The 25,255-nt window shown below is 38.9% G+C and overlaps 1 protein-coding gene across 5 annotated transcripts in view; it reads right to left on the reverse strand.

Moving 5' to 3' along the window:
* Window positions 1-25,107, reverse strand: part of ADIPOR2 (adiponectin receptor 2) — a 43,139-nt gene extending 18,032 nt beyond the window's left edge. The window contains exons 1-4 of one of the 5 annotated variants that reach the window (XM_026070345.1): window positions 22,108-22,165; window positions 21,120-21,240; window positions 7,522-7,588; window positions 3,707-3,943 (exon numbers count right to left, since the gene is read on the reverse strand). In XM_026070345.1, the coding sequence (XP_025926130.1) occupies window positions 3,707-3,871 (165 nt within the window). In that variant the 5' untranslated portion in view covers window positions 3,872-3,943; window positions 7,522-7,588; window positions 21,120-21,240; window positions 22,108-22,165. Of the gene's footprint in view, window positions 1-3,706; window positions 3,944-7,521; window positions 7,589-21,119; window positions 21,299-22,107; window positions 22,166-25,039 lie in introns of those variants that run through there. The other 4 variants (XM_026070347.1, XM_026070346.1, XM_026070349.1 and 1 more) reach the window with 4 other exon arrangements.
* Window positions 25,108-25,255: the final 148 nt, after the last annotated feature.

The following is a 25,255-nucleotide window of genomic DNA, read 5'->3' on the forward strand; positions in this document are numbered from 1 at the left end:
CATGTTTTGATGAGACCTCAAATTCTATTATGCCAGGCCTCTCCCACACTCACTCCTAAGGTAATCTCAACCAAAGTCTATAATGCAATGCAGGAGGAAGGCAAATGCAGAAGCAAGTTTTTAACCAAAAGTCCAACTACCATTAGTAAAATGCTAGATGGAATAAAGCTTAATGGTTTCAAACTGGCAAGAAGCTTGCAAGTAGATCTATAAAAAGGAAAAAAGTTAAAAAGACAGTCAGAATTTCCAAATATCAGTTCCAGGGAGACTACTTTTAAGGCTTAAATTTCGAGCTTTGACCTGCAAACTTTAACTGAGTATTTTTCATTCAAACAGCATCCACCATAGAGACAAGTCAACTGTTCCATAAATTTACATGCACATTTTTGTGAAAGCTGTTTTTGTAGTCCATATAGATAATACACGCACAGTTCTGTAACAGAAAAGGCTTTGAGCAAGTTCTATGATCCCAGCTAAGAACCCTGAGTGATTTACTCACCTTCCAATTATTCTTACACTTTTATATCTGGAAGTCTGTTATGCCCTTCTCTCCCCCTCCTTCAAGCTATTTTGGTATTTATGCCCTGAAAAGACTCTAGCTGCATGCAAGTAGCAAGAAGTTTGTCAGAGGTCAAGTTCCACCTGAAGTGAAAGCCCATGCCCCCCGAGAAGTGATCCAGCTGAATATTTGCCAAGTTTTCTTCTATCCACTCAGATGACTTGAGCACTATGCATACCTCCTCCCAAACCCCTGCTACAGGGTATCAAACCCTTCAGACCAACAGGCCCCCACTTCATGGAGTCTTGTGTGGCACAGAAAGGCCAACTGCACAGTGCAGCTCAACTACAAAAAAGGAAACACAATTCAAGAACATGAGTCTGATGGTTGGAATAAAGGCAAAGAAAATGGTTCTTTTGTTCACCTCCTGTCACTGACAGATTAAAGTAGAAAAGGAAAGAGTCAAGCACAGGTTTTTAGGGCAGCATAAAGAACCCATTCATCAGGTTACAAAAAGTCACAGGCATTTGTTTGTATCAGCTTAACAAAGCCACAATAAGAGGGATTTCTTTAGGAGCTATGACACTGCCTGAATTACAAAAGCAGTTGAGACACTAGAAAAGGAGAAAAGATGCTGTCAGGAAGGCCAGATAATCCAGCATGCTACAGGAGAGAAACACCTGCTTAAAAGTGCTTTGCCAGCACRTAACAGGTAACCCAGAAAAAGGAAAAAATTTAAAGTTGTAAAAAGGAAGAAAAGATTATGCAACTTGCCCAATCTTCTTCCCACCACAAAATCAGACAGGTACCTCCTACAAGAGAAGTAGGAAGTCAATACACAAGTAGGCAGAGGAAAAGGAATCTCATGAAGGAAAGTTTGGGGCAGATTTGATATATTAAAAAAAGTTGCAAGGATATAAATAAGTTAGTATGATCAAGTATTTGTATGCAGGCACCATGAAAAAAGAACAATGTAATTTTATCACAGGACAAAAATATAAGCTTTTACACTAATGCCTCAAGCCTTAAGCCCAATAAGTTTTATGGAAGTATCATAACTATTAGGATACCTTTACATGATGATATTCAAGAAAGTCAATACCATTAGCTTGTCATAAGCAGAAGCATCTAAAAAGCTTATTAGACTATCATGGATGTTCTGATGAAGACATTTCACAGCTCTTATCCACTTTGCTTCTCCAACATATAAGTTCCTGGGTTGTTACTTTTTGCTTCAAAGAGGTTGCATTTGACYAATAAATTACTAATACAGTGGGCACCACTTAAGTCCTTTTATAAGGCTATATTTAGCCTGTATGCCTGGGTACTATTTCCACCTACAGAACAGCAATAACCTTGCATTACCGTTATCTAATAAGAGCCTCTTCAAGACCAGAGGAAAATCATGCTTTTGAACTAATAAGTCATTTCTACTGAGAGTGTTTCACATAACCATAATGTACAGTAGAGCAGAGAGTAAATCCTAGCTTGCATGTCAATGTATTTGAGTAACAGATGTGCTCAGACTTATACAAGACAGAGGAAGACATATAGCGTAATGTGTTTTCCAGATTATTTAGAATACTGCAGTATGTCACAAAAATAAAGGCCATTTGGCAAGCTAACATTAGTGCATTTGACAGCACAGAGTTTTGGGATGCTCCATCTGAGGYATCAAGCATCCAATTTCTTAAGAGGGGAAAAACTAATAATACCACAGTATTAAAAACAAGAAAACATAAAGAAGATACAGGAGTAAAGATTAGGCTGAAAAAAAAGTCAAGAAAACAGGAAGCCACATAGGGCAGAGAAAGCCCTTTAAAATAGATGACACCAAACACATTGTCAGATTAAATGTACATATGTTAAAACTATCTGCTAGTGCAACTCAAACTTTTATCTGACCTTTGCAGATTCAGCCACTAACACTTTGCACAAGTTATACACACACATTAGGACTTTCCACATAATGCAAAGAAAGAGACTGAATGCATTTCCTATTATGGTGCTGAGAACGTCCTGTAGAAGCTCATAGCTGCGTACAACTTCCATCGACTTGGCTTCTTAGCCATGAATACCTGTTTTGACTTCTCATTACAAGGACACTTGAAGCTAAATTCAGTAAGGGCTCAAACAAATAAAGTTAAGACGGCTTACCAAAGGCTATTGTGTTAGCTGAGCTATAGTAATGGTCCATGCACACACCCAGAACCTGTGGCAAACGCAGTTACAGCAACAGTCCTACTCTTCTGCACTGAAGGCTATGCTACATAGTATCAGCGTGTTTTTGCTGCTGGCTAAGAACACAGAGCTGTTTAACTAAGCTGATACATTTATCACGGCTTAATGAGTTTACTGTAATGGTGAGTCTAAGCTGAATGCCTCTTCCACTTAACTGTGCTGATATCCATCTGTATATATCCTGGCAGAAGCATTAATTACAGTTCTGAAATTCTCCAACTAGAGGGTACGTTTGTCCAATGCTTGGACATTACTTTTATACAACACCTAATTAAGTCGTGGAATGCCCTTCCGCAGGATATTGTGGCTGCTGARGTTTACAAACACTCATGCAGCAAAAATTCAGAAACAATGCCACTGGCTCAGGAAATCCCTGAACCACCAATTGCTAAAGGCTGGGAGAGATCCTAGGGAAGTAACACAACATGATTCCCTGTCCTTATAATCTTCCTTACAAGTCTGTTATTGGCTACTATCAGAGATAGGATATTGAGCAATGATATTTAGTCTAACCCAGTATGGTCATTCTTCTGCTAGTAATGTTAGTAAGCAGATTTTTCTCTCCTGCTCTCCAAGAGAATAGCAACCAGGCAAGGTTCAGATTATATTCAAACCATAGTCAGCGTATCTTCTCCTTCCACTTATACCTAATTGGCAGCTAGAGCACAAAAAGCTTGATATGAACACTGTCTCCACAGAGAAGAATGACAGTACAAACTCCATTTCTTTAGGGAGGAAATACAAAACACAAAGCTGGTAAGGTTACACTTATGCCCAGTCTTGCCACCCAAGTTCCCATATATTTAACTGAATATTTCTGACAATTTCCTGGTTTTATTATAATTATTTAGCCATAGATGCAAAATGGTTGCAGGCTCTTGGTTCACATTTCTGGAACTTATTTCAAGCACTGAAGCACTTAAATTTCATTTATCCCAGCAAACTTAACAGATGATCATAACTTACATTTTCCTGGTCAGAAGACAGAGGTGGCTCCACTAGAAGAAACCTCTGCTCAGAGCTGTCCTCTTCAATATCTGACTGTGTTGCAGTGCTAGGCATGTGTCCTTTCCTGAGCCGTAGACCTGGCTCTGGAGAACCAGCATTATCGAGTTCCGTTAGTTCATTCATGAGATGCTGGGAGCCTTCTCAAATACTCTTGCTTCCTCTTGTGGCTTCGGCTTGGCTGATAATACGTTGGCTCTGAAAGACAAACAGTTTATATAACTAAACCAAAGTTAAAAAGAAGATTACAAGAGTTGGCTAGAAGAAAAGTATGTCTAAAAGCTACTAAACAGCTAGGACTAGCTGTTTAGAAATAGCTAAGATTGCCTTTATGTATGCCCAAACTCCCACAGGACTATCTGTATAGGCTTTTACATTGCTGGACAATGAGTTCTCATCTCATGACCACTAATGCTTTTGTATCCTAACACAAGTTAAACATCTGTCTTTGAAAGGTGACAAAGTGAACTCCAGCACAACAATAAATTCACAAAAGCACAAGGGTGTTTTATAATTTTTTTTTTTTTTACAATGTTGCAAATGCTGTAATGTTAATACCATTTAAAAGTAAACTATTTATCACAGGCATTCTACAATCCTCAATTTTTTGTGGGTACAAGACTCATTTCAAATTGACTGGGCTAGATTTCATTAAAACATTACGCACTGGTGCGGCTGCAGGAGCAATAGTAAGCAAGGAGAACTCAAGCAGCAACCTACTTCAGACAGGTTGCAAAGAGGGCAGCAGTACTCGCAATGGTTATGTTGACTCCCTTGCTTAAACTAACATGTCCAAAATACTATTAGCAATGGGTCTGTACCTTTACTTGTAAAAGAAACTAGACCAGACAGATTTAAATGCCATGCTTTCTGTCACGGCAATCAGAAATACATAATTCCCCCAGAAAACCATAAGCCATGTTACCTTCTCAGAAGAAGAGTAACTAAATTTTGCACTTATAACACTGCAAAAAGGATTTGGGGTAAATTTAACTCAGGATGTTAAAGATTAATTAAACTTCCAGAAAAATAATTGATGGCAACCTGTCAATCTGAGCCCTAATCCAAGAGTATTATTGGTTACCAATTTCTCCTGTACATCCCTGTGTGATGGTCACTTCAACATCCAGTCAAGACATACTTTTACACCTGGGAGACATCATAACCAGAATGCCAGAAACAACCGGAAGGAGTTAGCACTCAAGTGAGATGGCAGAATCACTTCGAATGAGAATCTGTTTGTTTTGTACTAAACGCTTCCTAACATTTTATTATTGTAGCATTAAGCACTTAAATATGACTAACAAGTAGCAATAAGATAACCCACCTAACAGGGTTTTAACTTGCCAGAGTGCATAATTAGATTGGAATCTTAGTACCCAAAAAAAGATGCAGAACTTTGCCAATATCAAATCCCCATTTTATATTTTTATTTTACCATCCTACATTATGACAATCTTGTAATAAAATATTACCCCCCAAAAGCCCACAAATAAAGTACCCCTTCCTTTAATGAATTAACTTCATTTACAAATGATGACCGCATGATAATTTTGAGCTCTGTCAAATACGCTATAGCTAATTTTGCTGTAGCAGTTTTAATGTTACATCCCCTCAGCTGCCTGGCAATCTTCAGTGGAGAGAGGTGTTAATAAGCAGGTAACAGACTTGGCAAAACTAAATCATACATGATTTGCCCAAGTTCAGTACGACATACTGCTTTCATCATCCAAGAAGGTAGATTTACAATATGCCAGCAGAGCAGATGGTGCGTCCACCTTTCTGCTAACTCAGCTACACAGGCAGTAGCCTCCATCAGAAATGTAACATCTAAAATGGTCACAGCTGTTTACTTGGTAAACACAAGAGCATCAAAATTATCATCCCATGAGAATTAAGCCAAGGGATAACAAAGCTACACAAGAAGCCCAATGAAGAAGTTAGGTTGAGCAAGAGGATTTTAAGACCAAGAACAAATAATCAGCAAGCAACTGAACAACCGAAATCTTGCCTTTGTCATATTTAAAGCAGCCGATTCACAATTCTTTTTGTGTGCAAGAAACATGAGGACTTTGTCACATTGCAGTTTGGCAAAACTGATCTGAAAAGAGTATGCAACAAGAACTACACTTTTAAATGAAATTAATTGGGCATCTCATTTTAAAAGGTGACTTACAAAGACTAATTTCAGTACAGTACATTGTACCCAATTTGAAGCTGTAGCTATAGCCAAGAAAGAAGGCCAAGTTAGCAAAGCAGCTGTTTGTAAACAGTTACACACACACACACCCTATCTGATATTCCACATACGTTTGTTTACAACATTTCGAACAGGTACATAATAGTTAATTCCACAGACTGATCAGTTTGCATTAGCCATTTAGCAGCAGGTTTTACTGGTTTTTCTTTCTACTAGCTTGAAGCAATAGAGCTGCCCCTGCATACTGCCCTAACTGCCATATTGCCTAAGAGCATGTCCTTATATCACCTAAATCCATGACACTGTGGGAGTGATACTCAAAGAGACATGGAGTCAACACAACAGGCTTAACCACATTTGGACTCATACAAGGCCAAAATGCTTGTGAAAGATTCTTCTAATACAAGAAGATACAAGAATGCCAAAAGACTTCTCAAAATAGGCCTTGAAGATTTATTTGACTAGCAGTTGCCAAGCAATCACTAAGATTAAAAAAAAAGAGAAGACATTTCATCTCCAGCAAATTAATTTTCATTCAGCAGTACAGATGAACTTCAGAACTCTGCATAAGTAAAATTCATTGTGTCTTGAATTTACAGTGGATTTGCTCAACAAACTAAGAAGTTTCCATGTTGTCATTTGTACAGGATCATTTCAGTGCTAAATCTGCTTGCCCTAATGAGCATGCAAAGTAAGCTAGCTGAGAGATAATYCAAAGATTTTAGACCCTTTAAGTGGACTGCAACAGCAAAAAATATGTACCTGAATGTAACAAGGAGCTGCCAACAGAAAACTGCTAATAGCCCAAACTATTTGTTCATGAAAGAAAGCAGGAAGAAAGCACTCTGAAATTATGAATGGGAAGAGCAGAGATGGTCTTTAATTTCTGTTAAAGAATTTTCTACGAGTCCATAGTTCACTGAACGGTTCAAATGCCTAGGATGACTTTTTCCTAAGATAGGAAGTCTACACATGGTCAGTAGCCTCTGACTAGAAGGTCACAGTTAAAACACTGTAGAGAGGCCTACTGCCCCATTCTGTCTCTAAGACTAGGCAGTTAATGAAATCTAAAACTGGAAATTGGAAGGGTATAGAACACTTGCGTTTTGGAAGAGACTGCTTTATATTTCAATTAAAATATTAATCTTAAATTTAAGGCCTTCAACTTTTTTGCAGCATGCAACAACTGATAAGCTTTCATTAAAATTAGCTGTCWTTGAGAAAGAAAGTCGCCACGTACAACCTAAACTCTACTTAATGATTTTAGATATAGTAAGGACATCAGCATCTAGACCATCCAGTGAGTTCCTGCTGTGTTTTAAATCAGCTGAGAAAAGCATCCACAGAGTTTGATGCTTGTTTTGGGGTTGGGTTTTTTTTTTGTTGTTGTTGTTTAAATACAGAACTTCTAAAGGCTAAGYCAGCTTTTAGACAGAACTTATCAGTTCAACACTATGGTAAGTTCCCAACAGCCCATAACAAAGACAGTATTCCATTAGTCTGTTGACTCTATATGCTGCTGCCACCACACAACCTACAAGGGCCCACATGATCATCACTCAACTGCTCACCCTACCCCAATTCAGGAGCTGTCATCCCCACAGCAAGGAGAGTCAGTGCCAGTTTCAGGCTCCATCTTATTTCTGAAAACAGAAACAGGAGAAAATAAAACTATTTCAGTAGTTCCCTGCTGTTATGCCATGGCACAGGAGTCAATATCCACAGTCACACAGCATATTTAAGGACATTTAAATACTTACTCTTTCCTCATCCGCTTGGGGAGTAAAATAAACTTACTAAGCATTACATGATGATGCTACTGTTCTTTGCAACATATTCCTGGATATTCTAACAAGAGCTTGGAATGGCTTACAAGCTTTTCTCAGGATAAGTGATACAGCCCTCTTAAGCTTCCAGAATTCAACTGGCACAGCGACTGGTTTTCTACCTAAGCTAAACAAGCACTACATGGTAGCAAAGCTAAGAAAGCACTGAGATTTAACTACAAACCCTATCCTTAAGGAGATCTGTGACTCCCCTCTTTAGACAAAACACAGTCATGGGTGATCAGACTGCCTCCCACTATCCCTAAGCAAACAAGTCTCTCCAGCATTCAATTCTTCCCAGTATGTTCCTCCTGTAAGCAGCACTGGAATCATCCTTTCAAAGCTATTTCTTTCCACCTATATCTGGTATTTGAAAGAAGAGTGAAAAATGTCATCTTCCTTTCACTCCCCTCTCTGCTAGAGAGGTTCTATCACAAGTAGCTTCCCCCCCCCCCAAATGATGTCACAGCAACAGCATTCAGCAAGGTTAAATTATTTGATTTACTTTAACTACTCTCTGGTGATACTGGCATGAACCTATCCTTGCCCAAGCCATCCCTCCCTAGCACTAGTACTGGTGGTCATTTGACTTCATCCACAGCGACCTGATTCAAAGTAATAAATAGGCAGATTTTTTTCTTCTTATTTCACTGTCTGCCAGTTTGGCACCCTGACCCACCTCCTGGGAAAATTAGGCAAATATCAGTGTCAATACAAGGCAGGAGATGGGAGGATACAGTTTGGGTAAGGGGGAAAGGGAAGAGGAAGACAGAGAAGGACTAAGTGCTGTATCACATTAGTTAGACTGTTGCTGAATTTCACCCATTAGACATGGCCTAGCTAATCCATGCTGGGTCAAGGATTAGCTACATGGGGTATCAACTGGGTGGCTGCTTTCTTCATTATGCACAGAACAAAGCAGAAGAGAGAAGAAAGAATTCTGTATGTTTTAAGTAGATTTTTGAATTGCCCCTAAGTTGGAAGACCACAGCTAAAAAGTTAACAAAACAGTAATATCAAAAGATCCAAGAGTATAAATTGAAATAAGGGATTTTTACCCTTCTTGATTTTTTTTAAAGATAAAGTCTCTTAATGATTGAGCCATGTCTTTTTCAATTAAGGTGTTAAACATCCACAGCCTTCCAAATACTCTCAAAAACTACACAGTCAAAAGTAAAGCAAACAAGGGCATGTAAGCATGGGGGGAAGGAGAAGAATCTCAGTAAACCCCATGTTTTCTTAATGTACCCTGAAGGAAAAGTATGAATCAAGCAGTAAAAATTCTTTAGAAGTCATCTTTAACAATGAGGGACAAAGCAATCCAGCACCTCTTCTCTTAGATGCAATTTCCCTAGATAAAGAGACATCTACAAAACAAAGCTTACAGATTCCTGCGGAGGGTCAATGGCCAAAAAGCTGTCTTTGTAACTTGTAAACTGTCACTGGACACTTCAGCCTAGGCTATTTCACAGCAGGCTACACAGGCAAACAATCAAGCACATTCTGATACATTTGGGTCCAAAGAAAGGGAACAAGTCAAGAGCCTGACTACATTAACTAAATGCATCCATTTCAGAGGATCCTATTACGTTGTTAAAACATTTGTCAAATTTGTACTGCAAATTGGATCCCAGTTTTAAAACTGGGTTAAAGTGTTATGTCAGAGGTTGGCCCCTCCCCAGTGCAGAATGTCCAGCTGTTACAGACTGGATGGCTGCTGTAAATTAGTTTTACTCTTCAGTAAACCAGAGCCAAGAGTATTGCCACAAAAGCAGAATGAAATGAGCAACAGAAATTCAAGTTCTTTTCACACCATGTTCCACAAAAAGCCACTGCCCAGACATGGAAGACTTTCAGTTCATTTTCATTAAATGGCTCAGTTTTCTCTGAATGAGAAACATTTGGTCTTCGTGCTCTTTTATGCTTTTCTTTCTGTGGCATCTTACTAGTTCACATCAACTTGACAACCACCAACAATAGAAAGATGTATTTGTTTTTTGTTAGTAACACATTGGATCACCAACTGTCTAAATGTGAAAGACTGAAATTAGACACAAGCTTTCTTCTTATAAGTGAAGATAGAGCACAGCCTTTTAAATCAYGCCTCAAGGACATTCAATTCATAAAAAGAACTGTTGGGTGGATATAAAAAAAAAAAGTCTTTAGAGGAGGCACTAAAACCCAGAGCTAAGCTACTAGGCTTGTTACACTCATGCTCCCTTCTACACAGAGGATCTTTGCATGAGAATGAGAACGGTACCAGATCAACATCAGCAATCCAGACAGCAAACATTCCTCTACCCTGGCAGGTACAACACCTCCTCCTAGGAAGCAGGGGTTTGAATCCTGCTAAAAATTGAACCAGGGATCTTCAGCCCAAGTGCTCCAACCCATGGAACAACCATATTTAAAAACACACACCCAACTCCCCCTTCCCCCCACCCTACAGCACACTGCCACCTTGATAAGAAGGGGAAAAAAAAAAGGAGGAAAGTCCACATGTTTTAGGCTGCAAATTTCAAGCAGGAAGACAGCAAGGGACCATTGCCTTCAGTGCTTGGACAGCTCACCACTTAGATGATAAAACTGTGGAGATTTAAGGGAGGGCTGCTGCCAAAAGGGGGCAGCCCCACTCTTCCTTTTCTCCCTAGGAGTACATTAGGCAATCCCACTTGTCATGCCTGTCCCCTCCAAAGGCAGCTCTGATACCTGTCAAAGCCCATTCTAGTTGGTGCTCTGGAAAAAACGTTAAACTAGGGAAGAGAAAGAGAGAACAGTTTTCTATCAAATTAACAAATTGAATTGGCTGTCAGATAAGCAGTAGAGGCAACGTGACAGAGACAGGACCACACAGCCAAGATTTTCATCCTTCATGTTTTGTATAGGCAGTATTTTCCAAACCTCTTGAGGACTGACAGTTATCTGTTGGCTCAAGTATTTAATTGTCATATATACCCATACCACAGTCTTTATTATGATCCTGGTGACCAGTTGCAGACCACGGTTGGCCTAGCAAACCGGACACCTTACCAAGACTACCAGTTTAAAAATAGAGGTCAGGATCCCAGAAGCCAGGTTCCAAGATGCTGAGCAGCACATCATTCTTTCCAATTTTTAGAAGTACAGAGCCTCCAGTTTTGCTGATAATCTTGCCAAATGTTATTCCTGGTGTTGTGAGCTTACTCATCAGTATTTTGTCTTGTGGGTGACAGGTTTGGTCTACAAAACATGCTCGCATTCCTGTATTTGTACAAAAATTAGAACAAAAATCTTATTCTTCTATTTATGTTCAAAGTCATTTTTTTCAGTAGAAAATAGCACATAGTCCTTCCCTCAAAACCCATAATGTAATTTTGCCACAGGTCAGACATTCCTAAAATCTGCTACTTTTCTGTAACAAACAAAAGCTATGAGAATATTGTGGGAATAACCAACCTCCTTACCCAGTGCATCGTATCAGTCTAAGAACGAAACAAAACAGAGTGCGGCACCTTTGTTCAGATACTTCCTTAACCACCAAGAATTCAAGAAAAGAAAAAAAAAGCGAGATCTACAGTAACTAGACTGCACCTAATAAATATAAGTCAGAAGCAGATTTAGTCTAATGGGTAAAGTTTTAGACAAGAACAGGGTTTGTAATATAAAGTTACTTTAATTATGGGTATTAATATCCTTCATGAAATAACCAAAGAATATAATCTACTTTGAAAAGATAATCACAACTGAAAGAGTCAAGAAATGAGCTTAAATGAATTTTAAGTCCCCTCTACTATCTGCTGCCACTCTTTCAGATAAACAATATCATCAGGATAGTAATTTATTACATCATCTCAAACTTTGATACAAGACTGAGGACACTGATGATATATCACTAACGATTCAAAAGCAGAAAGGTGAATTATTACATTCTACTGTCCTATAACTAAGGAGAGATAGGAAAACACCCAGAATCTACTCATAATATCCTGTGCAATTATTGCTATAATTGTAAGAATGAAAACTATCATCTGTATACATGCAAGCCCTTTAAGTAGAGATGTAGCTTACACTCAAAACACATTTACAAAACCTAAACCAGGTCACTGGCACAACAAGTCATCTTTCTGTGATTTACTTTACAATCCTGGCACAAGAATTTTTGCTAGTATAACTGCATTCCCTGCAGACCCTTTTGATAGTATAGCTGTGACCTGGAGTCTAATTAACAAAGCTACACTGGTTTAAAGTTTGAAAGAGCTTAGGACCTTAAACATGCTCCATGTTACTTTTCAAGTAACTATGAAGCAACATCATATTCCTCCCAACGAAGGACTCTAGGTTTGTTAGCTTATGGTGTTACCCTCTCCAGCAGTCCAAAGCTACTGAGTTTAAGACCTAGAGGAGCAATGGAAGAGTGTGAATAACTCCAAGAGAAGGGACAGAAACTGTTACAGTTTTAATTGTTTTACAACTATTATTGCAACTTTTCCTGTATATAAGTACTAACTGCATTATTCTTCTTTTTATGTAATAATTAGATCCAGACTAATGATAATCCCTGAATTAGACTAAGATTTTCATTATACTTGCAATAAATTCTTGGCTTTACATAAGCATACGTACATATTTTTTATATATCTATATACACACACACACACATATAGACACACATTTATATGGTGTGCTTCCTTTTTACCCATAAACAAGATTTTGAGCATAACAGTGTGACTGCACTCCTCCATTCCTGCTCCCATTTTGCAATTCTGAAGGGCATTATTAGTCTTTGAAGTGCTACAGGAAAATTATAATGTAATATCAAAATCTGAAAACAGCCTGAGAAGAAGTAACCAAATGGACCGCCTGAGCTTTTAACACTCTAACCCCAGAGGAGAGCTCTTTGTACCAACGTGACCCAAACATCAATGTTGTTCTGTACCAAAAGGCCTTCCGTACAGTTATGTACATTTCTGTGACAGCATTTAAACATTAAAAAAAAAAGCGAGTTAAACAGTCACTGTCTTTCTGCTCCTTCTGTCTGCAGAAAGAACTTCTGGACATCACAGAAGATGCAAAATTTCTTCAAGGAATGCTATGAACAGGAAGGAAGCATGGCAAAGTTGATAAATATCCACACTGTTAAGAGTAGGAACGATAGGAATTTGGGCTGACTTCCTGGACAAGGGCCCAGACAGGAGGAACATGAGCAGAGAGAAGGAAGTGGGTCAGCAAGCTACTGAATAGTTATTTGTCCTAATTTTCAGTACTCAGTGAAGGTACTCTTACATTAGCCCAACTGCATCTGCAAACAGTGTTAATACATGTAAAACTATTCAGTTAACTATTCTGGGAAGAAGAAGAAAAAAAAAAGAAAAACCTTATACTGGGACAACATCTAGTGTCAATGGAGCTGGCAAAAAGGGATCTCATCACAGTACAAGCTTGTTCTCTTTCCGGCAGAGAAATAAGCTAYATTACTATTATTTAATGCAAAGATCAACTACTGTGTCCATGTCTGCATCTGAGAGGCAATACAGCTATTCAGACTCACATGATGTACCCAGATAGACAGCTGCCATCAATACYGAAAGAATGCAAGCCAACCTTCTTGATAAAGATGGAGTGCTACATGTACAAGCCAACCACTAATCTGCATGCCAGAGATATGCTTCGAAAGCTAGCTGAAAACTGCATAAAGGGGGTCGGATGTAAATTCATCTAAAATCCCCAGTTACACTACTATGAAAAGCATGGAAAGTTCTTGAAGTATTGACAGCACAGCAGTGGCATGCAYGCTTTTCGAAGAAAAAGTAGACACTGACAGACTTTTAAATGCTAAAAGTCAATAACCAGTGCTGTGAATTTAATCTGCCTGTTAAATTTTGTATACGTTAGAACAGAAGTAAAATCTTGGACGACAACTGACCTGCCCAGATAACCAGGCCAACCCTGACCTATGCTGACAAGCAAGCAGCTGTAGCTAAGGAAACAGAGTACGAAGTGACACAAGCCTTCCATGTACAAAATACAAAATCTGGAATCTATTTTTATCATGTGCTAATTATCAGTTCAGATGTCTTACAGCTTGTCATTTGCTAAATGATTTGGGAAAGGACTTTCTTTGCAATAACAAAAAAAAAAAAAAGTTTTTTAAAACCAGAGTTGACCACTCAAAATTTCAGTAAGATTTCAACACAGCACAAGCTTTTGCAATCATCGTGGCTACAAAAAAAAAGTGAAAGCACCAAACATAATTAAACATTTTCTGTGAGCCAAGTGAATGCCACAGAATTAGCAGATGGCGAACTCAAACACAGACAGAGGCTGTTCTTGACACAGCAAATGGGCAAACTGTGGAACATGAGGATTCATGGCAAGACTGAACAAATTCATGAGAGAACTCCATCAAGGGGTGTTAAGAAGTCACCTCTAGTTCTAGAAATCCCCAAGCTAAAACATCTGGAAGCTGAGAAAGTATTCAGGACAAATATCAGCATATGCTTTCCACAGACTCCTTGAATATTCATGTTTAGTTGCTATTTTTTCTTTTGGGGATAGGCATCCTTACTAAAAACCTCAGAGTCCTCTCTGAGAAAGGAGAAGGGGCCTAAAGGGGAAGAAAAAAAATCGTGAAAAATAACTATAAGACAGAAAATGTGGAGAGAAAGAAAAAAAACACAGAAAGATGAGGATCAAAATAGAAAACTTTGAGGATACCAGGCAAAGCACCCCCAAAATGCCAATAGCTCCCCAAAGGCATCCAAGAACCCAGAGGGCACTACCCTGAGATACTCTGGCCAGAGACACAAGAGGACAAGGAAGCAGAAATAAATCCTAYCCTATAGCTGCCAGAATCTCATTCGCTAAGTTTCCTCCTCCTTCCCTGAATGGCCAGCTTGGCTGGGACCAGGAAGAGGCTGTGCAACTTGGCTGGGCTTTAGACCCAAAGAGTATAAATAAAAAGGGTAAGGACAAAGCACAGTCCAAGTTTCAGTAAGAGGTCCTGAGACCCAGCACAGTAGACCAATATGTATCAGGATTTCTTACTGCAGCAGGGGGATGCACCAAGTGAACGAACACTTCCCACAAACACACCCATAGCACCACTTTTTTTACAGCACCCACCAACTTAACATCCCCAGCAAAACATGGGATCTGTTTAGCGTGAGCCAGCCCAAAGTTTCTTGGTCTCTCTGCTTCAGGTAAAAGGTCTCATCACTTTGCAGGTGGGCAGGACACAAGGGCAAGAAAACTGAGCAAGCAGAGCATAAGCATTCAAAGGTGTTTCTGTAGCGTGGCCTGAAGGCAGACTGGCTGGGTATCATGGTGGGAGGGGGGACAGAAGGGGTCAGAGGCTTGCAGAACAGAAGATTAAGCAGCAACTCCACAGAGAGGTAGGATACTGAGCTAGAGGGTCCTTTGTTTTGACCCAACCTGGTGGTACTTAAGTTATAGCTAATCCAGAATTCTAAGTTTTACTGGAATGACTCCCCTTTTATCAAATCAAAATACTCAATTTGCCCCCATTTTGATTCATATGTGCAGATTAAATAAAGTCAGTTAACCACCGATAATGATTTTTTATCTTCCTTCATGAAGAGTGCTTAAACTGTCACGCAGCAATTTGATGTCTTTGATTTTCATTGCCACTCAAAGTCAGAATGGTGAGAGCAAAGGTTTCAGAAAAAAACACTCTCAAATACCAGATAATCTGCAGTAATTTCCATCTTGAGCTGGAAGAGTGAGTAGTTCAAGTCCAACCTCTGACTGGTTTACACTCTCACTGACCTCAGCTATCTACAGAAAGCAAGCTTGTCATATTAAGTGTCACCTCATATCAGAGGTGCAAAGCTCTCCTAAGTCCCAGTCCCAAGATAAACAACTTGGAAGAAACAGATCTTGCACCTTCCTCATGGAGTAATAAGAGTGGTTATCTTAACCACTTTCTCAAAAACACAAGCATAACACCAAGCATTCCTCATCTCCAATAYGTTACTGCTCTCTGACAAATAGCTGTGCTACCTAAGCATAGATCACTTTTTCATGAGACTTGTCACTGGTTCTTGACTTTTCTACTCAAGTTTGGGAATGTTACAGTCCAAGACCCCTAGAAAAAAAAGACACGAAAGCAGCACGAAGCCTGCTTTCTAAGTTACCTTAAAAAACGGATAATACATTTACACAGTAAGGGGAGCGGGGGGGAAGCTTAGATTTGTGTGTGCTACAGAGCAGCTACTGAATGTATGCAGTGGATAACAAAATGCATGCATTCCATTCAAATCAGAATCCCTTGATTTTTGTAGGCCTGCCGACCAAGATAACAACTTTGACTTAAATAGATCTTTACATAGTTACAGCTGAATCTGTATAAAGATGATCGAGCACAAAACCAAGGAAAGCAGGAAAYTCTTAACCATCTCAGCTACATCATTCCCCATAAGACTTTCAGTGTAACCCCAGATACTGTATTTTATTCAAACCCCCAAACAAATCTCTCCTTAGTATTTGTCAAGGCAGATTTATTACAGTCATAAATACATTAATCCACGTGTTAATCTGCTTTGGGTCACTTAGTCAGAAAGGAGTTTTATCGAACTATACGTAATATTGCTTTTTCATACACATGGGAGTTTGAAATCAGAGCTTGGGAAAGACTGCCTATGACAAATACTACAGCATAAAATCATCAAGGAATGACAAAGACTTTTCCTGTTATTCATTTTCATTTTTCCTGCTTGATTTGAAGGCATGTTGCTAAACAACATAAAAATTTCCCTAAAAGAAGTTCGAGTTTATCTTAGGGTCCTGTGTCACTAGAGTTATAAAGCATTACAACACTCACAAGCTAGCTTCAAACTGACACTGATTGCACACCAGTGGAGGAAGGAATGTTTTACAAGTTACATAACCTACTTTACCTTTACTTCAAGTAGTACTTCAAAGAGAAAAGCTTGCTCAAACATTACATTTATGACAATATGTTCAGTAAGTGCTAGCAACATTCCTGTACAAAGCCTTAACCAACAGTTAGTTCAGAGGTTTGAAGTTGTATGGCTTTATTTCAAACAGAAAGCAGAATTGTTTTTCACCAACAGATCACTGGCCTCCCAGTATAATCAATTCTCTAGGCTACTTACCAGATGATCAAGACTTTTGGTACAATTAAGTCAAAAGTTCAGTAACTGTCCAACAGTCTTTATTCTTGTTTGAAGAGTAGTTTTAGCGCAAACATCCTGCACATTTCCTTAGCGATTGGATCACCATCAGCACAATATTCTGATACAGGTCTATTACTCGTCAYATCTCTTAGAGCAGCAGCCTCAAATGCAAGCAGCAGTAACACATATATTCTACACCTTTCCTTTTTATGTCTGCCTAGTAATTAATTTTAAGTGCCAGTAATTCTTAATTACTCCGTCATTAGTGTGACTAAATGTCATTGTACAATAGGAATTATGAAACTATGCTTTGGTCAACCCCAAACACTACCAGTGTCACCTGTGATTTTGTGTTTTAACAAACAACATGCTTATAAGCTGTTCATTTATTACAAAGACATAACTTAGATTACTATCCAGTTCAGGAGTCCCTTTGGCTTCAAATGAGAAAGTGTTCAAATATTCTGTTACCTCATAACAGGATCTGCAAGAAGAGAGTATGAAGATTTAAGAGAGTTTTAATCCCCATATGGAATAAAACTTCCCAAAAGGTAATACACAGAAGGATTGCAGGTAGTGCTAAAAGAACTCCCAGACACTTAGTACACACTGGTAAAGGAACAGGAACGTGGAATTGCACCTTTTTGAGGACAATCTTAGACTGCACAGAACATTCATGCGAGTCTTGCATGCAGATCAGCCCTAAGGCACTTACATAATAATGAACTATTGAAACAGAGCCAAGACATTAGTGTTCAGAGGAAAACAGTCATGGGTTTTGTGATCATGCTTTGTTTTTCACAATGACTTTACTGTGATGTGTGACAAGGGGCTGATTTGGAGCGGTTAACTAATACAGAAAAATGCAGCTGGAAAGAACTTACATTGAAGAATGAGCAACTAATGTTCTTCTGACAGCACCTTATATCACTTTTCCACAGCATTTAAGTCTCTACTGCTCAAAATCCAAGGTGGACCTAGTTCATTCACAGACATGCAGAGCTATACTGTTACATCAACCCTGACCTTATCTGAGTATTTTAGACTTTCTTCCAGTATCATCACAGACAGTCTTGTGTATCATCTCCTTTTCCCTACACTGACCTATATACTGGAGTCCTTCCAAATCATTTGGCATAACTGGCATTTTCAACAGCACCATGCGCTAGTTAAATGTTTAGGACAGAAACATTTATGCAAGTGTTGGGAAATTTGGTCAGTCTCTCTTGCTTGCCAACATAGACCACCTTAACTTGAAATCCTGATTTTGACTTTATGGCAGAAATAGGAAATATCCTAACTTTAAACTTCAGAGTATAGGAAGGATCAAGGCCAAATTAGAAGAGAATTTTACTGATACAGTAGCTAAAGCCAACACAAGTCTTCAACTACTTTAGCAACAAGCCACTGAATCAAATATTGGATTTTTGTTACCCAGAAGGTTTTAATGTTTTGTTATTGATCTTCCTTCTCTGCATTCTTAGCTGATGCAAGATTGCCAAGATACCTACAAAAAGCCTAATAAAAAGCAAAGGAAGCTTTGCCGAATTATACTCTGTATTTCTGTGGAATGATCTACAGAGAGCACTAGAAGAAAACACCCACCCTTTTATATCCTTCACAGGAGTAAAATGGGTAAACTCTGGTTGTCAGAAAAATTTAGTATTCCTCTTCTATACCCAAAACATATTCGAAAATTGCCCCTATAAGAGAGAACTTATAAATCAAGTATAAGCCATCTAACAGGTTCCTTTGTTGCATCAGGGAAGCTGGCAAAAAAGCCAAAACATTTTTATAACACATTATTGAACTGCTATTTTTGTAACTCTGCAGAATTAGTATGGTTTTTAATTATTAAAAAGGTCAAGAGCAGGAAGTCAAGTGCAGTAGCACATAAGTCATAGGCATCAAGATTATCAGGACACAAGCCTCTTTCAGCATCCTCCTCTTAGGACTGATTATACAAAGGCCAGAAAGCCACTAAGTAAAGCTTTTGTTGATTTTTTTTACGCTTGTTTTCATATCTCAGGACACCCACCTCGGAAAACAATCCATTTTGTTCCCCACTCAGGGTACAGCAAGCAAAAAGCCAGTAGTTGGCACTTTGCCACATTGCTACTTTAATGAGAGGTCTGAATAGTCTCTTCCTTTTATTTTTACAGTCATGTTCCATTAAAAGACAAAATACTATTTGCATAAAAGACTAATATTGAGAACAGTGAAGTACAGCTGTTATCAACCTTGCAATTTTATATCCTCTTCTAGGGAATACATCAAGAAATCTAAATAACCACTTAAACCTAAAACGAAAAAAAAAAAATCATACCTGGAATATACGCTATTCTTTGCAAGTAAATTAGTTCTATCACAGCCCATAATGTCAGGGAGCACCAGATTCCACCACCACTAACTTATCTTTGGACCACTAGTATTTGTCTATGCAATCCAAGCATGGGCATTAGGAAGACAGAACAAGCCCATACTTAAGTTTACACCAGGGGCTGGCAACCACTAAATCTCAAAAGCAGCCCACTATGAAATGCAGTGTAGTATTCTTCATAAAAGTATGACTAAACTGCCAGCTCAGAGAAGCCGAAATGCATATTCAGTGGTACTTAATTTTGAGTCCTACTAGCTATCCTCTTTCATATTCCAAATGCTAAAGTCTTGCGGTTTAAAGCTTGGCAGTACTCTCAAGACTGATAACCAGTCTTGGCTATATTTATCTTTGCATTGCACAGGGTTTTTAAAACAGTTCTCACTGCAGATTAGGAGATACAGATATAGGTTTTTCTAGTACAGGCAGGAGTTAAAAGTTAGCTAAAGGAATTTGTAATTCAGATTAAGCCTCAGTCATCAGAGGTGGCATTCATTCTCAGAAGGCAAGGCAGCTTCTACTGTTTGAATTCAATTATTCCGTTTTCATAGGAAATTCTCTATTTTACGAAAACTCAAAATATAGACCAATGTTGGCTTGAAGTCCTTAAGGTAGCAGGTCCCGAAATCTAGTATCATTAAGCAGTTTACATGAGAAGTCAGAAGAGCACAAATAAGCAGCTTTAACAAAGACTGCAGAACTCCATGAAGAAAAAATTCCATATAGGGAGAAGGTCCATGGTACGTTCCCTCAAGAGAATATGGAACTTTGAATAAACAGGTAAAACATCCAGTTTACTACACTATACTTATGACAGTATTTTGAGAAAGTCATACTAGACAAACAAACATACCCGTAATCAGCTAAAATGGCAACCTCAGCAGAACGCTGTCATTAAAATAGGTTGAAGCCCAATGAGGGATCCTACCAACAGGACAAGAAAACAAAACAACCCTTTCCCAAAAGCTGTTGGTAAATTGCTCAACAGATCCAGTGATCCCCTAAGCAGATCTAAGGGAACATATGCTATCTTYTCTTCCTCCAGACCCCAAGAGGGCAGTACAATTGACCCTGCTGGCTTCAAACAAGGAAAAGCAGACTGCAGTCCTCTAAGGACCAAAAGGTGGTGAAAAAGAACACTTAGTTTGATTAAGAAGAGAAGGAGGGAAGTCAGTCAAAAGGGTAAGAACAATGGCTTTGGTGTACTTGAGACAAGTCAGTCTAACTGTGCCTTTGAAAATACACAGATGATCATGGCTGCATTTAGAAAAACAATTATGCTAGTAAAGACATTTAGATTTTTAGATGACCTTTTCAAATGTAGGCAGTGTTATAACATTATGACATCTATAGTATAATTTTGGTTGTCAGTATTAGATGTAGAAATGCGAATACTAATCATTTTCCAACAAAATACTGTCAGAAAGGAAATAAGGTAGGGCAAAAAAGGAAGCAGCATTTCCTAAACCAAGTCCCAACAGAAGTTTCTAATGTACTTAAATCTGCCACCAGAAAACCACAATACTCATTTTAAGTATGCAGAATAGACCTTCAGTCTATTCCTGCAAGTAAATTGTCTACTCTTGCTTACTGCTAGCTAAAGGCACCTTAGAGAGCCAGTGATTATAGCTCTGCTTATTCCAACACTTTCTTTTTGTAAGTAGTAGCTGGCTTAATATTCTGTTCTCACAAGGCTTAGTCCTGTTCACAGTGAGTTACAGCAGCTGGCACATCCCAGCAAACTCCACTGCATTTTCATGGCTACTGAAATCCATCTGAACCACGCTGCAAATTTTGCTACACTGACAATTACATATCCTGTGACCCTTATACTTACCTAAACATTCAAGGATGCCTTTCTGCAAGCAACTTGGCCACCAGTCAGTACTGAGAAGTTCTGAAACGTTCTCTGATACACATACAGTTTGGGTGCAGATTACTTGGAAGGCTAAACAATCCTGCATGGCCAGAAAAAGAAAAGACAGTTTCTCCTCCGCAAGGAGGAGATTGTTTCTCCTCCTCTCTCTCTGTTATAATGAAGAAGTAGAGATCAGTAACTCTAGAATACAAGAGCAATCATGACTATATGCAATAACAAATACAGCTTTCATCTAACTTTATTTTATACCCATCATCCCTACATCATACTTCAACTGCTCAAGAGCCCGTTATTAAAAAAAAAAAAAAGGCACTACAAAACCAAAATAGTCATTTTCTTCCTACCCTGACTATATCCTGACTCAAACAGATGCCACTCAACAAAAAGCAGTGAGGGATACAGATATTTCYATGTGGTGTTGAAAATTCAAAAGAAAGCAGAAGTTGTAATTGAAAACCATCCTAAATTAGCTGGCAAGCTGATATTTCAATATGCAATACTTCCTCTCCACAATTCTAAGCACCTTAATTTTGCCAACGTGCCCTCGCTTCAAATTATTTGCTGCTTCTCAAAACAAAGCGGCAGCAGCATGAGCTGTGGCACCTCCTTCCCCAAGGGAGGCTGATTGCTTATCACCACACCAACTGCCACATTGCAATGCGGTGAGTAATGTTCTGTACGCAAAAAGACTGTCGTTGTGCCCTCAAAGTAAACCTCAAAGTTTGTCTTCAAACTGCGTTAAGAAACATTCTCTTTTTATGGCAAATCATTGAGATAAACTTTCCAGAAAAAGTATGTAATCACTGGGCAAGTTACACTTCAGCTCAGTTCTACAAATATCCAGTGATAAAAGTCTGATTCTGTTAGTCCTAGTTATTGACACATACAAGGCAAGAGGTCATTCTTTTCAAAGCCCTGCAATAGGAAATATGTGGAAGCAACTCACCTCCTCCTTGATCTGCAGCATCCTACTTCAAAAGTAAATTCTTCTGATAGCAGGAAAATATTCAAATACAAAAATGAAAGTTAAAAATGTTTTCAGAAAACAGAAATCTAAAGAAGCAAAGCTAATACTAGAGTTTGTTACCATATTCTTACTCTTTGAAAGCCAATTTCTTTATTGGAACTGGTCTAGACAAACATATTGCTTTAAAAAGCAAAGCCCACCAGTCACCCTGTTAAGTACAACCAGCTGAAATAGAATGCCTTGTAGAAAGGATAAGACAGTTGTCTAGTACAAGCTTTATCAGAGAATGATACTGTTTAAAGTAATACTTTTCCCCTTAAACACCCTCCCAAGTACTTTTTCATAATCATTACCATTATCTTGTGTAACAACCTCTTTTCAAACCTACCAACACTGTCTGCCAGAAAAGCCAGTGAATGACTCAGACACAGACTTTCGATTCATAAATACTCAAAATTGCTATTTCCATTTCCTACTTCTATTTAAGCATCTGAATTAGCTGGTGGCATAAGCCAACGACCTCCTGAAGTTTCCTTATCAAGATTTTCCTCATGCACAGACAACATCTCCACTGACGAAAGCAAGCCTTGTTTCTTCACACAGCACCTTGGACGATATGGTTACACAACCAGAAACCTGCAAAACTTGCAAAATTTTTAATGCCTAATATTGAGTATCTTTCAACATCAACGCTTGACACAGCTCCTTGAACATTCAACTGAAAACATAAGATAGCTACAAAGACCAGGCTTTAAAATTACTGGCATTACATGCCCTGTCAATTCCCATTAGTTTTCCTTCATGGCAAATCAGCAGAAACTCTTGCTTACAGCAAGCACAGGCTTTTCAAACTCCTTCAAAAAGGTCCAGCCTTTTTACCCCGTATCCAGAAGTCAGGCTTCAGGTCTGAATCTTGCCCACAACTGCCAAAAGCACACTAGCCACTCGAGCAAACTTGCAGTAATGCCACCAGTATCAATGCCACTGGTAAAACACTGGTGTAAAGGTGGGATTAAGGGGAGGGAGGAACCCTTTGTTTAGGCCTGACTCTGCTGAAGACCTGAAACAATTTAAGATCCTATAGTTAACATATTCTATATTTATTTTTTGAGAACATACTTATAATAGATAAATAGGTTAAAGAGATATTCACCCTGAAAGGCTTTGCTTCAGAGGTATGCCAAAAAAATCTTCCACTTCACACCTGATTATTTTTCATATCTGATTTATACTCAGGAATAATCCTTTTGAAAACATGGACAGACTTGGGACACAGCTTTTCACACCTCCATCACCAATTCCAATTCAGTTTTCCACCTCAGCAGGTACTCCCCAAGGTTTTTGGTTAGCTATTAAAAAAAAAAATGGCACCACGAAGCTGCCAACAACCTTATCCACAGACTTACTTGACTCTCTTGTCTAAGCTGACAACTTAATATTGTTATTTCCATATATTAGCAACTAATCTTACACTTCCAACACAACAGTGAACTTCTTGTTCAGCTTCAGGCTGCCTACTAATGCACACTCAGTCTTCAGATAGGGTAAAGAGTCACAGTATATCTGAAGCTTACATTAAAGAGAGAACTTACTATGTGTAAGATCCACAGCATAAAACTATCTTAACTTGAACTGGCTAGTACCCCTATGTGAAAAGGAAAAAAAAAAAAAAAAAAAAAACCCAGAACATGATAACTTCCTTTCTTCTATAAACAGTATTTGTTCATAGCCAAAGATAAAAAAAGGAAAACAGGCTTTGTTTTTTGACCATGCTGCACCTTAAATTCCATGATACAACACCTAGTTCCCTCAATCAGAAATATCTTTTTCTCTGTTACAGCAACTACCACCAAATTATAAGTAGTCTCACTAAGATTCTGTAGTAAGACAAGCGTCTCAGTACTGAAACACTACAAAAAGGTCGTTTAAACCCAAGAAATTTTACTACAGAATTTTGAAAAAGACGACTGTGTAGCACACTGTCCTTCACTGACTTCCAGAACAGATTTATGACAACCACAGAGAGAATGTAACTAAGAATTTAATATTCCCTGACACCAACTACAGCAAGAGACTGAAGACAGCTTCAATTACACATTAAGAACTCAACTCTTGGAAACCAAACCAGATTATGCCCAGAAGGCTTTGCCCAGAGGACCTGGACAATTTTAAAAGCCTAGTCCATTTTAAAAACCGATACACAAAACAATTCTATTGCTTGAAGAACTTCAATGCCTCACTAAGAACAAAATGTATCTTTAAAAAAGCAGTAATATAGAAAAAATTTTCTACTATGTGGCAGGTGCATACAACAGTTTACATACATAAAGTGACAAAGCCCATATGTCAAGGAAGGTATGATTTAGTATTAAGGGAAAGGGTTTTCTTAAACATATGCCAACACAGACATCTACTAAAGCCACTAAGTCAACAGGCTTGTAAGGTTAAGACAGTCACAAAAAAGAAACCAACACACTGCTTCAGAAGCCCAGTAAAACAACAGCTGTCCTATCTTCTTTGTCATCTAGTCAAATACCGCAGGTTTCTCCCTCTCTGCTGCCTATCCCAAACATACAAGAGATGAACATCCAAATCTCTGTTTAAAAAAAAAAAAAAACTTTTAAAAAAAGTTTCTTAATTACAGTTTCACTTGGGAATACCTGAATTCTGGTTGTACTAAAGTCTATTTACATTATCTGTTGCTGATAACTGCAGTGTTTATAAATACGTATAAAAACATGGAGTGTTCCTCAGGCAAGGCAAGGCAATGCTCCCCAGTCTTCTCTTGAATAAGGGCAGGAATTATTATTTTTATCGCACCCATAAAAGAGATTTTAGGAGCAGCAGCAGCAGATTTCCCCGCCCTGACAAGCAACAAGTGTGAAGGAGCCTAGGAACAAGCCCCACTTACAGGACTCTTGACCCACTTAGAGTGCTTCAGCAGCCTAAAGCCTCCTCAAGCCGAGGATTCCGACGTGCTGCCGCCGTGCCCGTGAGCAAACACCGTGACCGCAAGCCCGCCGTACCRCTGCCCCGGCCGGCTCGCCCGCGGGGCCGCTCCCCGCCAAGCCGCGGGCAGCGCCCGCCGCCCCCCACCCGAACGGCCGCCCAGCGGGACGGGGAGGGG

Source organism: Apteryx rowi, unplaced genomic scaffold, assembly GCF_003343035.1.
Source record: "Apteryx rowi isolate R43461 unplaced genomic scaffold, aptRow1 scaffold_31, whole genome shotgun sequence".
Taxonomy (NCBI): Eukaryota; Metazoa; Chordata; class Aves; order Apterygiformes; family Apterygidae; genus Apteryx; species Apteryx rowi.